Source organism: Danio rerio, chromosome 5 (assembly GCF_049306965.1).
Source record: "Danio rerio strain Tuebingen ecotype United States chromosome 5, GRCz12tu, whole genome shotgun sequence".
Taxonomy (NCBI): domain Eukaryota; kingdom Metazoa; phylum Chordata; class Actinopteri; order Cypriniformes; family Danionidae; genus Danio; species Danio rerio.
Window position 1 is genome coordinate 35,223,735 of NC_133180.1, and position 16,782 is coordinate 35,240,516.

A 16,782-nucleotide genomic window follows, 5' to 3' on the forward strand; every position below is an offset into this window, starting at 1 on the left:
TGCTTTCAGAAATCGTATTTATTTAAATATATAAATTTAGTGCAGTGTTACAATCATGTAAACCCTCAGAATACACCTAGCATTCATTATAAAACACATTCCATAAAATGTTTTCACAGGAATATTACTTACCATTTAATAAACCTGAAACCTAAGTATTGTAGTAAAACTTTGTATAGGTAAAAATCACAAACATCAAGTCTTAGATAACTGGCTCAGTGCATATAACAGCAAATCATAGTTCTCCAAATGGCTAACATGGTTTAATCTGTAAAAATAAAAACTGTTTTGTCCTTCCCTTTAGTCGTCTACTGTGAACTAAATCATGGCATTCACAGACCCTTGTACTCATGACGGCAGTGGCCAACAAATAGAGGTTCTGCAGGTATGCCTCTCCTGAGGAGGAAAAGGGAAACATAAATCTATACCAGTGAAACATACAAAAATATGCATATACAATATATCTTAAGAATGTTTGTATACATGGATTAATGGATCCATGTAAACTGATTAATACCTTATGTAATACTTCCATACATTTAATTAAACATTTTAGCCCTAAACATACTGCCTCAGAAGACTTTTAGTCTTTTAGTTACTTAATCTCGATGATTAAGTACAAAAACTTATTAGGATTCTAAAATGAATAATCTTGTAATAAAGAAATCCTTTTCTACCACATGTCATAGTTTAACTCACCTGACCATGCGGCAGCGATGCTGGGCCAGGCGAGTATAAGCATTTCCGACATCGGTCACGCTTGCATCACTCCATAACCTCTCAGCGACGGCACTGGCTCTTGGCCTGCAAGAACAAAAATAAAACCACACTATATTAATAAATAGATTTATTTATTACAAGATATGAGATATACAGCTAGTTTGCTGTTGTTTGTAATTTTACACCTATAACGTGTATGCAGGATCCAGACCTTGGTTTACTTTAAAATTAAGGACCTGTTTACAAGTCAGATAAATTCAAGGACAATAATGTGTTTTTGTTTAGTTTTTTCATAGATCTGATATATCTACAGTTTGTTTGGACATCGACACAATTCTAACATTTTTGGCTCTATACACAAACACATTGGATTTGAAATGAAACTAACAAGATGTGCTTTAACAGCACACTGTCAGCTTTAATTTGAGGGTATTCACATCCAAATCAGGTGAATGCTGTAGGAATTACAACAGTTTGCATATGTGCCTCCCACTTGACAATTGGCTTCTAAGCTGTTCCATGTTATTCCCTCATTATCCCAATCACAATGAGTAGATAAAAGGTCCAGAGTTCATTTCTTTTTAAATCCATTGTGTCGGTGTATAAAGCCAAAAATGTTAGAATTGCGTGGCTGTACAAATATTTATGGACCTAACTGTTATAAAATGTAGCCCTGGACCACAAAACCAGTCTAAAGATATATATTTTTGGGAATAGCCAACAACACATTGTATTAGTCAAAATGATCTTTCTTTCATGCCAAAAATCATTAGAATATTACGTAACAATCATGTTCTAAGAAGATATTTAGTACATTTACTACTGTAAATATATTAAAACTTAATTTTGTTTAGTAATGTACATTGCCAAGCACATTATACAGAAAACTCTAAAAGCAATTTTTCTGAGCATTTAGGTTTTTTAAACCCTGAGATTCCAGATTTTAAATCATCTTTTCTCTGCCAAATAGTGTCCCATCCTAAACAACAAAATATCAATGCTTTGCTTATATATTCAGGTTTCATGTGATTGTATTTTTTACACACATAACTGGTTTTGATGTCCAGGGTCACAACTGGTTTGATATGAACTTTTTAGATACATTTTTGTGCCTGTAAAACATTGAGGTACCATCATCTGAGTTTTGTGGGTAAACATCAAGGCAACACGCAAACTCCCTCACGCAGGAAACACTAAATGTGGTGCGTGAATAGGCCATGCAGTGTTGTTGAAATAACACATCAGTAGACTGGAGGGAAATATGGATTATTTTTCTAAAAAACTTCTAGGATCTCTATAGATTTGTTTAAAAAAAAAATCAGGCCCTAAAAATTTGATTCACAAACTTTCGAGGCTTTAAAAGGGCCCATGCAGACCCTATGGTTTGTCTGAAATTTATAGAGAGGTTGGTCTATATTTTAGCTTAAGGTTTACAGTCATACCAGAGTCGAGGAGTGAGGTTGGTGGCGTCCACATACTCTCCCCAAAGACAAGCCTCTCCACCAATCACCAGCTTCTTCTGTGCATCTGTGCCTGTGGTCAAAATGTCACAAGTTAAAGCAACAACCACAAACGAATGTGTAAAACGAAGTTATTCAAGATCATTTAAAGAGCTAGAGGTTGACACTAGGCATCTCATTAGGGGGTACATAAATGAAAAACAGGTGTAAAGAAGTGATCCCATTTGAGTCTGAAAATTTAAACAGTTATACTATTGTAACTTTATGTCAAACACCTGAATACCTGCAGACAAAGCAAACCATTAAATCAGGGTGGCTGAATCGACGTATATCAATCAGCTTGTACAAATACTCAGTCACATGACATGCACGTTTGTTTGCACACCTACTAAAGGAAACCACCTTTGCTATTGCACAGTTCTGAATTTGAACTGATGTTTATTAATTTAAGGATATGAAAATATCTACTGCAAATATTCTCTACAATCACATGCCACCTTTGTTATTCACCCCATTAACCTTTAAAACCATTTAAACCAATCACAGTTTCTACAGTATAAACAATAGAAAATTCATCCCTTATCAACTTTGTTAAACTAGTCGACTCCAACAGTTCATATATTAACCCTATTAACATTGTTTAAATGTATTAAACAGCCTAATTTAATTAACAGTCCATTTTTTACTCTTGAAACCTTCATGTTGTGCTATTTTGCAAACAATGCGCTGAACATAAACGGAGGCCAAAATGAATCCACAATCTTGATTTGCGGTTGACACACACCGTTGAAGTTTTGGGGGTCAGCTTTGTAAATATCCACCCAGTCCTGGCCGTAGCTGACTCGGTTGAGGTACCAGGGTGTGGAGAGCAGAGCGCTGAAACCAGCCGCCGTTACCTTCGCCATCTCATCCTGGTATTGCGGCCTGCCTTTCCACACATGGATCTGTGTGTCGGCTTTCAGCTACATGCGTACACATACACACGCATGTATAACATAAAAACTGCCATACATCAACAGATAGATGCATCCCTCTGGACTCCATTTAAGCTGAGGCTTTTCAAACTTGGTATCAGATTTATTTTGATATCAAGCTTTTCCAAGACTAATGACTTATAGATCTAAGAAGAACTGAGCTTTAAAAGCGACAAATCCATATAAATGTGGATTATGTGGCTTTAAATGAGTTGTTTAGCTATTAGACATAAAACTATTGGTTATTTTATCTTAAATGCAGTCCAGAGAAATACACCAATTGTGTCGTCTTTTCCTGGAAGGAACGCTGAATCAATTTGCATGCCTGCTAATTAGATCAATAATTTATGGCCTCTGAAAAGCAGCATGCAAGGTGAAATAAAGGTTTAAGTGGTGATAGCGGATTTTAATCAGGCTCAAGGAATAATAAAGGAAGAGTGAAGGCAAAGCATACACCATTCAAATTTAGAGTCAGTAAGATTTGTTTTATGTCTTATTATTATTAAGCAAGTTTAAAATAAATAGCTCAATGGCATTAATTGGTGTTAGAAAACTTTCGGTAACACTTTATTTTGATGGTCCATATGAGTATTAGTAGACCGTTTGGTTAATATCTGTTGATACTGCTTTTTCAACAGACATTAAACTGACTATAAGAAATTATCAAGAACATGTCCAGGGTATATGCAGGAATTTTTAAGGTAATTTCAATACCTTTTTAAGATTTTTTAAATACATTCTCTGAATATTTTAAGACCTCATCGCCACTTTAAGTTCTAATCACTTTTCACTTAATAAACAACAGTTGCCGTTAAATAAATAGAACAGAACTCAGATAAGCTTGGAAGAAACAAAGATCGAAATAATAAGTTACGTGGTTGTTTTCAGCAACAAGCTTCAGCCACTGTTTAAACTCGTCTTTCTCCAACTAGGAGTACGCAAACTTACATTTTTGTATTTTGCCGTCTGTTTCGCTCTATGGTTTTGCTACATGTGGAGAGCGTCACATCACCTTCCTGCGTTTGTCGCCAATTACATGACATCATCTGTACTGAGGAGCTTGGCCGGACGCTCCCCGACCCGAAGCAGTTGTGTAGATCAAGCACGTCGTTGTTAATATTAGGAGGAAAATAAATGTATTTATGCTTTTCGGAGTCAAACACTTTGGACAACGCTTGAACAAAAATTGAGACCTCGTAAAAACGCAATTAAGACTTTTTAATACCTTTTAAGGGCCTTTATTTTCTCATAATTGATTTATCAACTTTAATAGCTGTTGAGACCCCGCGGACACCCTGATGTCAACTTACACTAACCCTAACCCTAACCCCAACCTAACAGTCTACTTATCTAATGAGAATTATTTGTCATGTAGATGCAATGTAATTTAAATTCAACAATCGGACCATCAAAATAAAGTGACCAAACTTTCTTTTAATTAAAGACCTCAGCAGGATCAAATGACATGAGAGCTGCTGAAACATTAGAATAATTAGCTTATATTGAAAATACTAAAATACACAATTATCTTGTTATAACATTACTGGTTTCACTGCATTTTTGCTAACAAATTTAACCATGAATTCATTAAAACAACTATCTTACTGACTTTTGGATGGCACTATATTTAGTTTGGCACTTTGTGGACCGTGTGCTTTCCAAACTGTGCTGGAGAAAGTGGTTTCAATATCTATTGAAGATGTGTGAGGAGCTCAGAGGTGAACAGAGGTGGTTAAACACTATACTTTTAGACAAGCCTAGACAAAACAAAAACAGTGAAAAGTAAAAGCAAAAGCTATAGCTAGACTAACAACAGCACAAACCTGCAATCTCTACTCAAACTATATCCTCAACCCCCAAATCCTTTGAACATCATGCCAACATCCATGCCAATTTTTAGGCCAAAAAAAAAAAGTTAAAGTGATCAAGAACCTATTGAAGGATCTTTATTTGATTAAAACTGTAGAGTCTAAACCGATATTCTTAACCCCCAAGTTAAGAATAAGCCAACAACACATCATATCCATCACACAAAACTGCTAAATTCAATAAACGAGTGATTTTGACATCACTGGATTACTAAACACTATGCTAGTGGTGCTAAAAGAAATCAAAAAGAGTTTGACTGAAGAAACTGACCAGTGAAATCAAGTGGCTCAACTTTGTAGTAGCGTTGCCAGTCCTGTCCATAGCTAATGTAGTCCAGGTACCAAGGGGCAGAAAGAATGGTTGTAAATCCTGCCCCAGTCACATTCTGGAGCTCCTCCTTCATATCGTTCCCTTTCCACACCTCCACAACAGTGTCATCCTTTAGCTGGAACATGCATAAAGCACATTATGTGCCCCAATCAATTTCTGTTTGACTGTTAATAAATTGTTATGGGCAAGCAAATAACATCCTAATGCGAGCAAGCACAGGCAAAAACAGTAAATTAGTCGCATGTTAGCAGTGGCTTGTGAAAATGTGATCACGCAAGTCTTGCTATTTGTGATTAAGAAGGTTAAGGAAAAATAGATTAGGCTTTGATTTGGAGTCTTTTAAAGTCACAAAGCATTCAGCAGCAATACAATTCACCCAAATTACAACTTAATTTAATAGACAGATCGGAAAGAAGACCTGAATGTGACTTCCCAAAAGCACAAACCTATCCACAGAAATAAGAAGAGATAAGCCTTACCTTGACCCCGTTATCAAACACCTCCTGCCACACCATGTAACCTTTTTTGGTAGCAGCCACAATATCAAGTAACCTGTTTGTCAAAGATGAGAATGGCTATATTCAATAATGACTTTGTCAGATTGTATTCAGATTTTTTTTTAAATACAAACACAATTACATACAATTAGGGGAACCAAAAGGCAAGCTATCATACCCATCTTGTTATTTACACAATGCAGACAATAGTGTGGCAATAATCTGCATTCACTTTTTGTAGCAGCACTTGTTCTATAAGTATTTTCCCATATTAATTGTAAACCGTTTTTGTTGTGGTTGAACATTTCGTGCTGCAGCTCTCTGATTAGTAGAATTGTCAAAATCCACTATCAAACTACATACACCATTAATCAAGGGTGCCCAAACTCGGCCCTGGAGGGCCAATGTCCTGCAGAGTTTAGTTCCAACTTGCCTCAACACACCTGTCAGGATGTTTCTAGCAAGCCCAGTAAGAGCTTGATTACCTGGCTCAGATGTGTCTGATTGGGGTTAGAGGTAAATTATGAAGGACTCCAGGTCCTCCAGGACCTAGTTTGGGCATCCCTGCCATTAATGATTCTCTTAACAGCAGTTCTGTCGTTAAAGATTTACAACGGGGAAAATAAATATTAAACACGTCACCATTTCTTTCACAAAACTTATTTTTAAGGCTGCATTTACACTGCACTGTTCAAGTGACTTAATTCTGATTTATTTCTCCCATGTGGAACAGATTGGATATGGCGCTTGTGCATGTAAGCAGGAAAAAAATCACATGGATTCCGATTTACTCAAATCAGATTCAGGCCTAGTTCGTATGTGGAAATTTATCCGGCATGAATCGGATATGTGCTCTTGTGTCTGCAGTGTAGACCGGATTTACACCTGTCAATGCGAGTCACATGTCATTAAAAACCACAGCAAATGACGTCAACTCTGACGTTTTCATTTCAGTATAGACATCAGGAGAGTCCCAAACCATTAATCTCATACTACAAGGACTAAAAAGGAGAGAGAGAAAGATCAACATCCACCACGTAACCAATATAAATAATATAAGACTGTTGCATAAATCATGCCGTGGAAATTACGATTAAGATGCCTATTGTCTTGTATTAAAAGGTTTAGGTTTAAAAATGTCTAGATTAAAAGATGGCAAAATGAGAACTTTTCTGTTATAAACTATAGTAAAACAACTTGTCAAAAAGATTTTTTTAAATTAAACCCTGCGAACACATTAAATACAGGAATGGAGAAAAAAATGTTTTCAGTCAACGCCCACTCTTTTTTTCATGTCATTGCACCTTTGCTGTGTAATGCAGACAATACGATACAAGTCACTTTTAAAAGATGATGTAAGCTGGTCATCAAAAACATCGAATACAGTCACAAAATCGGGATTGACCCTCAAAATCTGCAGTGTAAATGCAGCATAAAGATGTCGTTGACTTGAAATTTTTCCCCGGATGCTGGTAAAAACCAAAGAAGTCCATATGCAAAGAAAACTAATCTAATTAGTTTACAAATTAAGTGTTGTGTGAAAAAATGAAATGCTGCAGGAAAAAAGTATTAAACACATAAAGAAAGGAGGGTGTAGAAAGACAGTGAAAGCCCTGACAGCAGCTGAAACATCTCTGTAGTTTTTCAGCAACTCTCTGCCCTTCATCATTGTAAATTAATATGTAATATAGCTGCTTCAGTCCAGCATTTACATTAGCAGGATGACATTTCAGCAAGACAACGATCCAAAACACAAGGAAACTCTCAACTTCTTTCAGAGTAAGAAAATTAAACTGTAGAATGGCCCAGCCAATCACCTGTCTTGAATCCAATATAAAATACAAAATAAAGATCAGATTTGACAGACAAAATCATGAACTTCGTTCTCCATATAGAGGCTGCCATCACCAAAAGAGCCTTTTATATCAATTATTAAATGTTTCAGTAGTTCAGTACTTTCTCCTCGTGTCATTTCATTATTACACACAACACAGTTTCAGTTTTTTTATTATTATTTTTTTTATGTTTGTATAGTCCAATTTACCAAAATTTGGTTCAATTCCATGTCAACAGCTCTTTAAAAATATTAATCCTAGAAAAAAAACATGACATGCTCAATACTTATTTTCCCCACTATATTATCGGTTATTGCATATACGTTTTGTTTTTACTATTGTGCTCCGTAATACATGGACTTCCTCACTGTACTGAAACTCTGACCTTTGAATGTAGAAGGACTCCAGTTTGCTGTAGTCTGTGCCAAAGCCTTGCTGATTCATAAACTTCTGAATATCAGGATTGGACTTCCTACAGGAACAGTAAGTGGAATGCAAGCATGAACTTTAACCGTAAAAACAGTTTATTGTGTCATTACTGGCTCTGGGTTCTTTTTCTGGGCAAGGATGAAGGCAATAATAAGCTTCTCCTCCTCACCAACAAGAAAAGTCGACCTCATCTCCCCCTAGGTGAATGTAAGCGTCAGGAAAGACGGTGCTGATCTCTTTGAAAAGCTGTGCCATGAACTCATAAGAGGAGTTTAAGATGGGGTTCACGGGCCCAAATGATCCTGAAGGACTAGAGCCACTGTAACAAGGTGTTAGCAGATCCTTTATGCCTGAAGGAGGAAAACACAGATAAACAGTTGTTGTCATGTTTCATTTAAGAGACTTAACAAACATCTATAAAGCAGTTATGTATGATGTCCACTGACTAACCATTGCCCCATGACTGCGTGTGCCCTGGGGTGTCGAACTCCGCAACGACCCTGATCCCCCTCATGCGAGCAAATTCAATGACCATCTTCACATCAGATGGAGTGTACACATGTGTAAATGGGTGATAGGCTCCCTGTTAACCACAAAAAATAGGAAAAAACATGATCAGAAAGAAAAACACTCGTCCAGTCAGTTTTCAGCTAATAACAGTGGCAGTTGAGTTCTACAGCCCCAAAACTTGAAAACATTCAAGCTAATGCTTTGTATATGAGGTGAAATTTCTACATTGTTTAAATCTCTATTTAATTTCTACTATATGCCCATCCCTTACCTTTCGCTTCCAATGCAGCAAAAACAAAACAGTAGATGAGAAACTATTTTAAAAGCATGGCTTTATATATAATTCTTTCAATAAATCAGTGAACTTATGACAAGCTGTTTTAATATTTAATCAATAGCCTGTACTAATATCTATTTTCATGTTACTAGTACTTATTTTTTAAATAGTAGTATTTTTTCCATTATTACTAGTACTTATTCATTAGATACTAGTGCTTTTTAAAATATACTAGTGCATACTCATTAGACACTATTTTTTTTTGGTTACTAGTATTTGTTCATTCGTTACTAGTACCTATGAAATAGATAATAGTACTTCTTTATTACTGGTAATAAAGTACTGGTATCTATTAAAACAATACTAGAATCTAATGAATAAGTACTGGTATATAATAAACAAATACTAGTGTTTATTTTATAGGTACTAGTATATATTAAGTACTAGTATCTAATAAATATGTACTAGTATGTAGTTAATAAGTACTAGTATCTAATGATTAACTAGTACATGAAAATTATGTACTAGTCCCAACTGGAATACATACTAGTCAAAACTGAATAGTTCACATCTCAATGACAGATCCCCAAAGAAATCAATGGAGTTTTTAAATGTGTTACTAGTAAGAACAGAATAGTTACTAGTCACTGCTAAAAATAAGTACTAGTATCTAATGAATAAGAACTAGTCTATTTAATAGGTAGGAGTATCTAATGAATAAGTACTAGTACCTATTAAATACATACTAGTATCTAACGCAGGGGTGCCCAAACTTTTCCATATGAAGGGCCAAAAACCAAATATCACTGAGAGCTGTGGGCCGAAGGTAAATATACCAAACTATATTACGTTAAAGTTGCCATGGGTAATTTTCCAGTTTATTTCATAATAATTGAAATCTTTACTTTAAATTGTATTAGCTAATGCAGTATAACATTTTAAGTGATAACTTGTTGCTATGAAAACAATAACAATCACAATTATACCACAGTGGGGATGAAGACTGAATACTCTAGTAAAGCAGAATCTTCCTTGGACTTGATTTGCTCACCAAAGTCTCTGCATTGTTGGGTAACGGTATCAGGCTTTCTGCAGGCTTCATTAAGTTCAATTTAAGACTTTTTAAGACCATTATGAATGAAACTTTAGACTTAAACGGGGCTAAACACTAATGTTTATTTAATGGTTTATGCTTGCCGCAAAAAAAAAAAAAAAAATTTCTTAGAGACATAGTTTAATGTGTAAAAACGAGAAAAATTGTTGTATATACTTTTTTTCAACATTTTGAAAAAAATTGAAAATTGTGTAAGTTTTTAGTTTTCTTTCCCTGATTTTAGCCAGATTTGGTAGCTTTAATTGGAAAAAAGGAAAATCAAGGTCTGTTTAAAATGATTTAAGATATACAACACAATATTTAAATGATTTTAAGACATTTAAAAACTTTTTAAGACCCCGCGGACACCCGGAGTATGTATATTTAAAAAATCTGATTAAATAATTTCATATAATTAAAACATTTAATTTTAGTTAGCTTTTAACAATAAAACAAACAAAGGGTTACATTAAATTTGAATTGACAATCTCAAAACCATCCCCATCATTCTTCCTTTCTTCTCAGAGGGATGGAGGGAGAAATCAAAGGTTACCACAGGCCAACTTTGGCCCGCAGGCCGTACTTCGGGCATCTCTGATCTAATGATTAGGTACTAGTACCTAATGAATGACTACTAGTATCTAATAAAAAAATAACTAGTGTCTAATGAGTCAGCACTAATATATTTTAAATAAACACCATGGCGATAAATGAGCTCTAAGAATAGGCACTAGTATCTAACGAAAAAGCACTAGTATCTAATGAATAAGTACAAGTACTTAATGTAGTATCTAAAAAATAAGTACTAGTAACATGAAAATAGATCCTAGTTCAGGATACTGATTAAATGTCGTGAATTTGCATTGGTGATTTAAGTGTTTTTGTAACACAATGGGAACGCCTGACATTATTTCATTGGCCAGATGATAAATAATGAAATCATAATAATGCTGTAGATTATTAACATGGCATCCAATGCCACCTTTGCTGTTTTTGTGCTTTATTGTGAGGTTTCATGGTTCTGCCATGGTACTATAGCATAAACACTCATGGACGCTCTTAAACAACTGCTCTTTAGTTCAATCAAAATGAAGACATTGCATGACATTTGTGCGTGCATGGAATAAAACAATATACTGTAGCTTTATAGAAATGTCATATGACAAAAAAAAACCTATTCTTCTAACCAAAGGTCAAGAGCTGTGGTTCCAAAATGTGGTAGTTCATTGGAACTATGTATACAGGAAAGGCAAAAAAGCTGAAGTATGTTGGTATGAAGGAACTATAATTTGGCAAACAATGCTATTTTGGATATGCACCTATCTAATCAGTGAGGCAGTCAAGCATAAATCCAAAAATAGCCATGTCTGAATTCATCACATACTGACCTTTTGGCTCAACTCTGGGAAAGTACGGCTCATAAAAGGAAACGACGGATCATCCACAATGTGCCAGTGGAAGACGTTAAACTTGTTCATGGCCATAGCTTCCTGTAAAAAAAAAAAAAAAAAACATTTCATTGTTGAATATTGAAAAACATTTTATAGGCAACAAAACACCATCCTCACACCTATCATTACACATACTCCACCCACCCGAACAATTTAAATACCTGTTTTGACCCCGCCCAATTTATATGATTTTTAGCTGCACGCCGTCAGCACCACAGACTACAGAGAGTTTGAATGCATTTATGTGCGCATCTGTGTTCAATAACGTCTGCGTGCTTGCTCTAAAAATAATTCTGTTATGGGTCTAATGAGCAGTATTGCGGTTAAAATGATCATTTCAGACAGCTATGTAATGCCAAGCAGCAACAGATGACTTCAATGTTAGCTTAGGAAGAAAAACAATGCTACTGTATGTGACTTGGTTGATCCAGTAGCCTATATAAGCTCAGGTTAAAAAAAATCTAATTTTCAGTTAGACAGAATTTCTACACCTGCTAATGTTATTGTAGCTTTTAGGAATTTATGCTGCACAAAAACAATTAGCACCAGGAATGTAAATCTATTTTTTGTGCCATTACATGTGTTATGCATGAAAATAAAGAATAATGATCAATATTTTCATATAATTTGCCTGCATATTAATTTTGTCGATCTGTTATTGATATGACAAATAGTGATTCAATACTAGGCATGGGACAATAATCCTGTTCAGGATATACCACGGTTTGGAAAAGTCAAGGTTTTAAAACCGTTAAAATGTTCTGCTATACCGTTCCTAAGGTGTAAGATTTTTTTATTTACTTTTTTTTGTTTTTAGGACAGCATTATCTCCAGCAGAAAAGATATTTAAAGCTGCCGTTTTAAATTGTTAAAAAAGTTTGAGTCTTTGAAACAAATGAAGACAGCAGAAGTCAATAATTAATTAGAATTATTTAGCCTGACATGTTCAGCTACTGTATCAAAATAATTTAAATGTTTCCCAAATTAAAATATATTGTGTTTAAAGGGGAAAAGGTTTTGTTTTTTACCCAGACATTTAAAACTAATATGTTTTAGAGCGGTAATTGCAATTCCGTGAAACCGTAATATTTATATCCAAGGTTATTATAGCGTCAAAAATTTATTATGGTTACATGCCTATTCAGTACACACAGTTAATTTAGTATCATTTATTTATTTTTTAGGTTAGTTTGAAATAAATTTGTTTAATCAGCCTATTTTTTCTTGATTGTGTATCATTATACTGTAGTACCTAATATATATATATATATATATATATATATATATATATATATATATATATATATATATATATATATATATATATATATATATGTAAATGCAGGAAATGGGGTTTAAATAGATTTTGTGAGATTGGTACCCCTTGGTATGAATATGTGACAAATTTAATGAAAGATCAAATGACAGAACCTCAGTCAAACGTTTACCCTACTGTGCACAAGTTGCAAATGTTCTAGATAATTGATGTGATTAACACCTTAACTGTCTTGTGATTTCTGTCATGTGTAAATCTAAAAAATCCCTTGACTTTCCAGTCTCATAAGTTAAATAACTTCCTTCAGTTGTTTAGGTGACGTTAGTCTTTTAATGAGGAAGTCAAGTTTATTACCATAAGCTCAATCGGCAATTATTGGTGCAGCATAAAATCTATAAACATCACACAATACAAAACAAGTAACAACACACAAATAAAATCTTACAGATTTATAAGTCTTACAGCAGTGGGAATAAAAGAACGTCTATATCTATTTCTTATACCGAGCATTCATGAAACTCCACAATTAATCTGAGCCAATATGGCCAAAGTGCCTCTCTAGACCCTTTATCATGAAGCAAAAGACTCACCAAGTTGGCCAAAATGACTTTGAGTGGCAGAAAATGGCGAGACGAGTCCAGAAGGATTCCTCGGTGGGCAAACCGTGGAAAATCTGATATGTCGGTCTTATTAATATTTCTCTATTGGGATAAAAAAAACTTATTTGAGAAGTGTTTACATATATGCATTGATTAGATTCATTAATATATGCAGCAAAAATACATTACTACAATCCAATAAATAAGGTTTTGCTTTAAACTTACAACTCCATAGTCATCCTCATAGACCAACTGGCTGAATGTTTCCAGTCCTTAAACAAAAAAGAAAGGACTTTACACACCAATTTAGTTATAAATTTACATAAAATGTATGGACAAGATAATGACTGCAATCCCTTTCTCTCATAATCTCTCATTTAGGGATTGCTGGCAGTATAATACCAATCCTTAGAAACAACAAATCTATTTTAGAAGATTGAAGTGCAGCTCATTAGAAAGGAAATAAGCCGCAATCTTGAAGTCTTTGTGGTTGCTAAATGTGATAAGCTGTTACATATTACACCCTGTTAAGCATTTCCTTTCATGCAGACACTATTAAATGTCATTAAGAAAAATATTTCAAGGCTTGTCAGTATGTTAGGAGTTTGTACAATGTATTTTTGTACTTTTTTCAGATTTTCAAAGATATACTCAGCAAAGCTGTATTTTTAATAAGTCAAGCTAACACATTATTGTATTCAAATAATGTATTTTCTTTGCTCTGCCATACCATTCCCAATGTTTTTTTTAAATACATTGGATTTGAATTTTGACCTTAAAGCAACACAGAGCAATAAAAAGCAACAATTATTAAGTCAGAAAAGAAATGCAAACAAAACAAACAAAAAAAGATTTTGAAAACCATTACTACTTCAGTTCCTCCAGCATTATTCATGGGTTAACAATGTTACACATACATTTCTAGGCCAGTGGGCACAAGCAATAAGGTGATCTTGCAGACGAGGACAGGGTTATACCTTTAAACTGTTATCCTTGACATTTGACAGGAAATTAAAAAAGGTTTTCAGGTGGCTTCGAATCCAGCATTGTCATCAGATAGATTGCGTCTCTCTAAATGTAAAGTGCTAGAAAATTCTGAAAGCCAGTATTTAAAAATGGGGTTTTGATGCTTTTTTTCATTGACAAAGAATTATTGTTTTAGCTATCATCATACCATATTGGACATGTAAAGTTTTTTTATGCATTTTTCGTGTTGTTAAGAAATTTGTATTTTTGAGACTAATGAAGAGTGCAGAAGTCAATGATTTATTTTCACTATGTAGCCTGACATGTTTACTGCACCAAAATATTAGAAATATTTCTTAAAAATAAAATATAATGTGTTCAATGGGGGAAAAGTTATTATTTTTTACCCATTTGAAATAACTTATTTTAGAGCAGTAATTACGACACCATGGTAAAAATGTTATCCTACCGCCAGAAACTTAAATGAATTATACATTTATTAATTTTATTTTTTGCAATAAAATCACTTATGATTAATTTAATACATCCTTTTTAATGTTGTGCATGTCCAAGCGAGTGCTTGTTTGTGGTATTTACTGTACAGCTCCATTTCATTGTGAAGTTTTGCTTACCTCGCAAAGCTCCCCATACATTAGCAGCTTTGAGCACAGCTGAGGTTTCATCAACCGACAGCGAATCTACAAAGAGAAAGCATATCTTTACACAACTAAAACACTGACTGGTTTATACCAACACTGTTTAAAGTTGATATCCTGATGCAGCTTCTCTGATAACATCCCAAGAAAAGTGTTTACATTAAACTTGGGTCAAGTGTTACTACATCTAAAAAGAGCTTCTATATTACGGTAATTCGTTAACCGGATTAGACCTCCGACAGTCTGTTAGTGGATTTGGCCATCTTCTTTCGGATTACAGATCATTGAGGATCACGGAGGCGGAAGAGAAAAGAGCTCACATGACTCGTCGGTTCGAAGACTCGGGTAACCGTCGCACTCCGGATCAGCTGATGTGATCCATACCTGCAGCTCCGAGAGATCTGAATCAAACGCTTTCTTTCGGCTTTTCTCCTGCCTTTTCAGCTCTCCAAACATGTATTCAAAATATCTGCAAGGCAAAGCAGTCAGTTCATGACTCTGCTTACTGTATATATTGACAGGGAGCTCACATGAATCACGTGCTAATACTTCCTGTTAAGGCAAAACCGCAGCGCCATTCATAACACAATATCGGCGTAAATGCGATCGAGAAATATTATACAGTAACAATTACCTGCGAAATGCATTCTCGAGTAGACTGCAGCTCGGTCCGGCGGTGGACTGTTTGGCGTGGACGATTTGAAAGCTGGCGGCGCTGAGTTTAAAAGCGACCGCGGACGACTGGTATTTCTGCGGTAGAGGCCATAGAGAGATTTCATCCAGCTCTTTCTGTTTTTCAAAAAGATCTCCAAAAAGCCAGCCGTGACATACGGCTACCACCAAAAACAGAGGGGTAAACTTGAGCAGACAGAGCATGGTTGTGTTGAGCGGTCAGCTGACTGACTCTGCTTCCAGTCTGAGCGGAGGACTGTTCGTGTGTGTGTGGATGTGCTGTGCGAAGCTCAAAGCCAAAGGCGGTGTTTACCTCGACTCAACCCAAGTCATGGGACCTTCCAAACCGTCACACCTTCCCCTCCTAAAGAACATTTGACCTGCACAGATTACCAAACCTCAGCGTTTTATCTCTCGAGCAAAATAGTTAAATGTAGGCTACACAAATGAAAAAAATCTGTATGCGGTAATACTTGTGTTTCTGAACCATGTATGGTAAATTGATGTGGTAATTATATATTATATGGCTTTGGTAATACAACAACTATAGTAATAATATAGAAATATATGACCCATTTTAGTTTTGTGCAGTTTACTGTAGTGAAGACTAAAGTATGCTAAACGGCGAAATACAGTTTACTATAGTCAATATTACAGCATAATTACAGTAATACTTATGGCAAACCTTAGCTGAAGTAGCAATTACTGGCTTATTATATCATTATTAAGATATTGGCAGTTTATTAAAGTAAGATCACTTTCTACATCCAAAAACACAACTACTACCTTACTAACTTAAAAAGCTACATATAGTGCTTTATTGAGCTAACTGTTTGTTAATGGTTTGTTAATAGTGACAAATGTACCCTATGGTTAGCAGTGTCGCCTCACAGCAAGAAGGTTGCTGGTTTGAGTCCAAGCTGGACCACGAGGCATTTCTGTGTAGAGTTAGCATGTTTTCACCGTGTCTGCCTGGGTTTCCTCTTGGTGCTCCGGTTTCTCCCACAGTCCAAAGATATGTGGTGTTGGTTAATTGAATAAATTAAATTGGTCATAATGTGTGAATGGCAGAGTGTGAGTGTTTGCCAGCACTAATGGTTACACCTTCTCTGTGTAAAACATATGAGTAATTGGTGGTTTTATTCCACTGTTGTGACCTTTGATTAAG

General features: G+C 35.1%; 1 protein-coding gene across 4 annotated transcripts; it reads right to left on the reverse strand.

The window, feature by feature from the left end:
- hexb (hexosaminidase B (beta polypeptide)) lies at positions 1 to 15,910 on the reverse strand. 4 transcript variants are annotated; one of them, XR_012405757.1, is made up of 14 exons: positions 15,577 to 15,882; positions 15,263 to 15,411; positions 14,919 to 14,984; positions 13,546 to 13,592; positions 13,312 to 13,422; positions 11,383 to 11,484; positions 8,565 to 8,697; positions 8,284 to 8,464; positions 8,071 to 8,157; positions 5,833 to 5,905; positions 2,965 to 5,468; positions 2,163 to 2,253; positions 700 to 804; positions 1 to 396 (listed from the first exon to the last, which is right to left on the reverse strand). XR_012405757.1 is itself a non-coding variant. In NM_001114845.2 (14 exons), the coding sequence occupies exons 1-14, from the start codon at positions 15,816 to 15,818 to the stop codon at positions 333 to 335; spliced, it is 1,626 nt and encodes a 541-aa protein (NP_001108317.1). In that variant the 5' UTR covers positions 15,819 to 15,910; the 3' UTR covers positions 1 to 332. The 4 variants fall into 4 exon arrangements, 3 of the variants coding, with proteins under 3 accessions (NP_001108317.1, XP_005171848.1, NP_001296792.1); NM_001114845.2 differs by having other exon boundaries at positions 5,294 to 5,468; positions 15,577 to 15,910; XM_005171791.5 differs by having other exon boundaries at positions 2,965 to 3,142.
- Positions 15,911 to 16,782: the final 872 nt, after the last annotated feature.

Excerpts from the sequence above, each read along its gene's own strand:
- hexb (XM_005171791.5), bottom strand. The coding sequence starts at position 15,818 with ATGCTCTGTCTGCTCAAGTTTACCCCTCTGTTTTTGGTGGTAGCCGTA. Across the intron at positions 8,698-11,382 it reads TCCCAGAGTTGAGCCAAAAG|GGAGCCTATCACCCATTTAC; the intron begins GTCAGTATGTGA and ends TGTGGTTAACAG. Across the intron at positions 5,906-8,070 it reads GAGTCCTTCTACATTCAAAG|GTTACTTGATATTGTGGCTG; the intron begins GTCAGAGTTTCA and ends TTTGACAAACAG.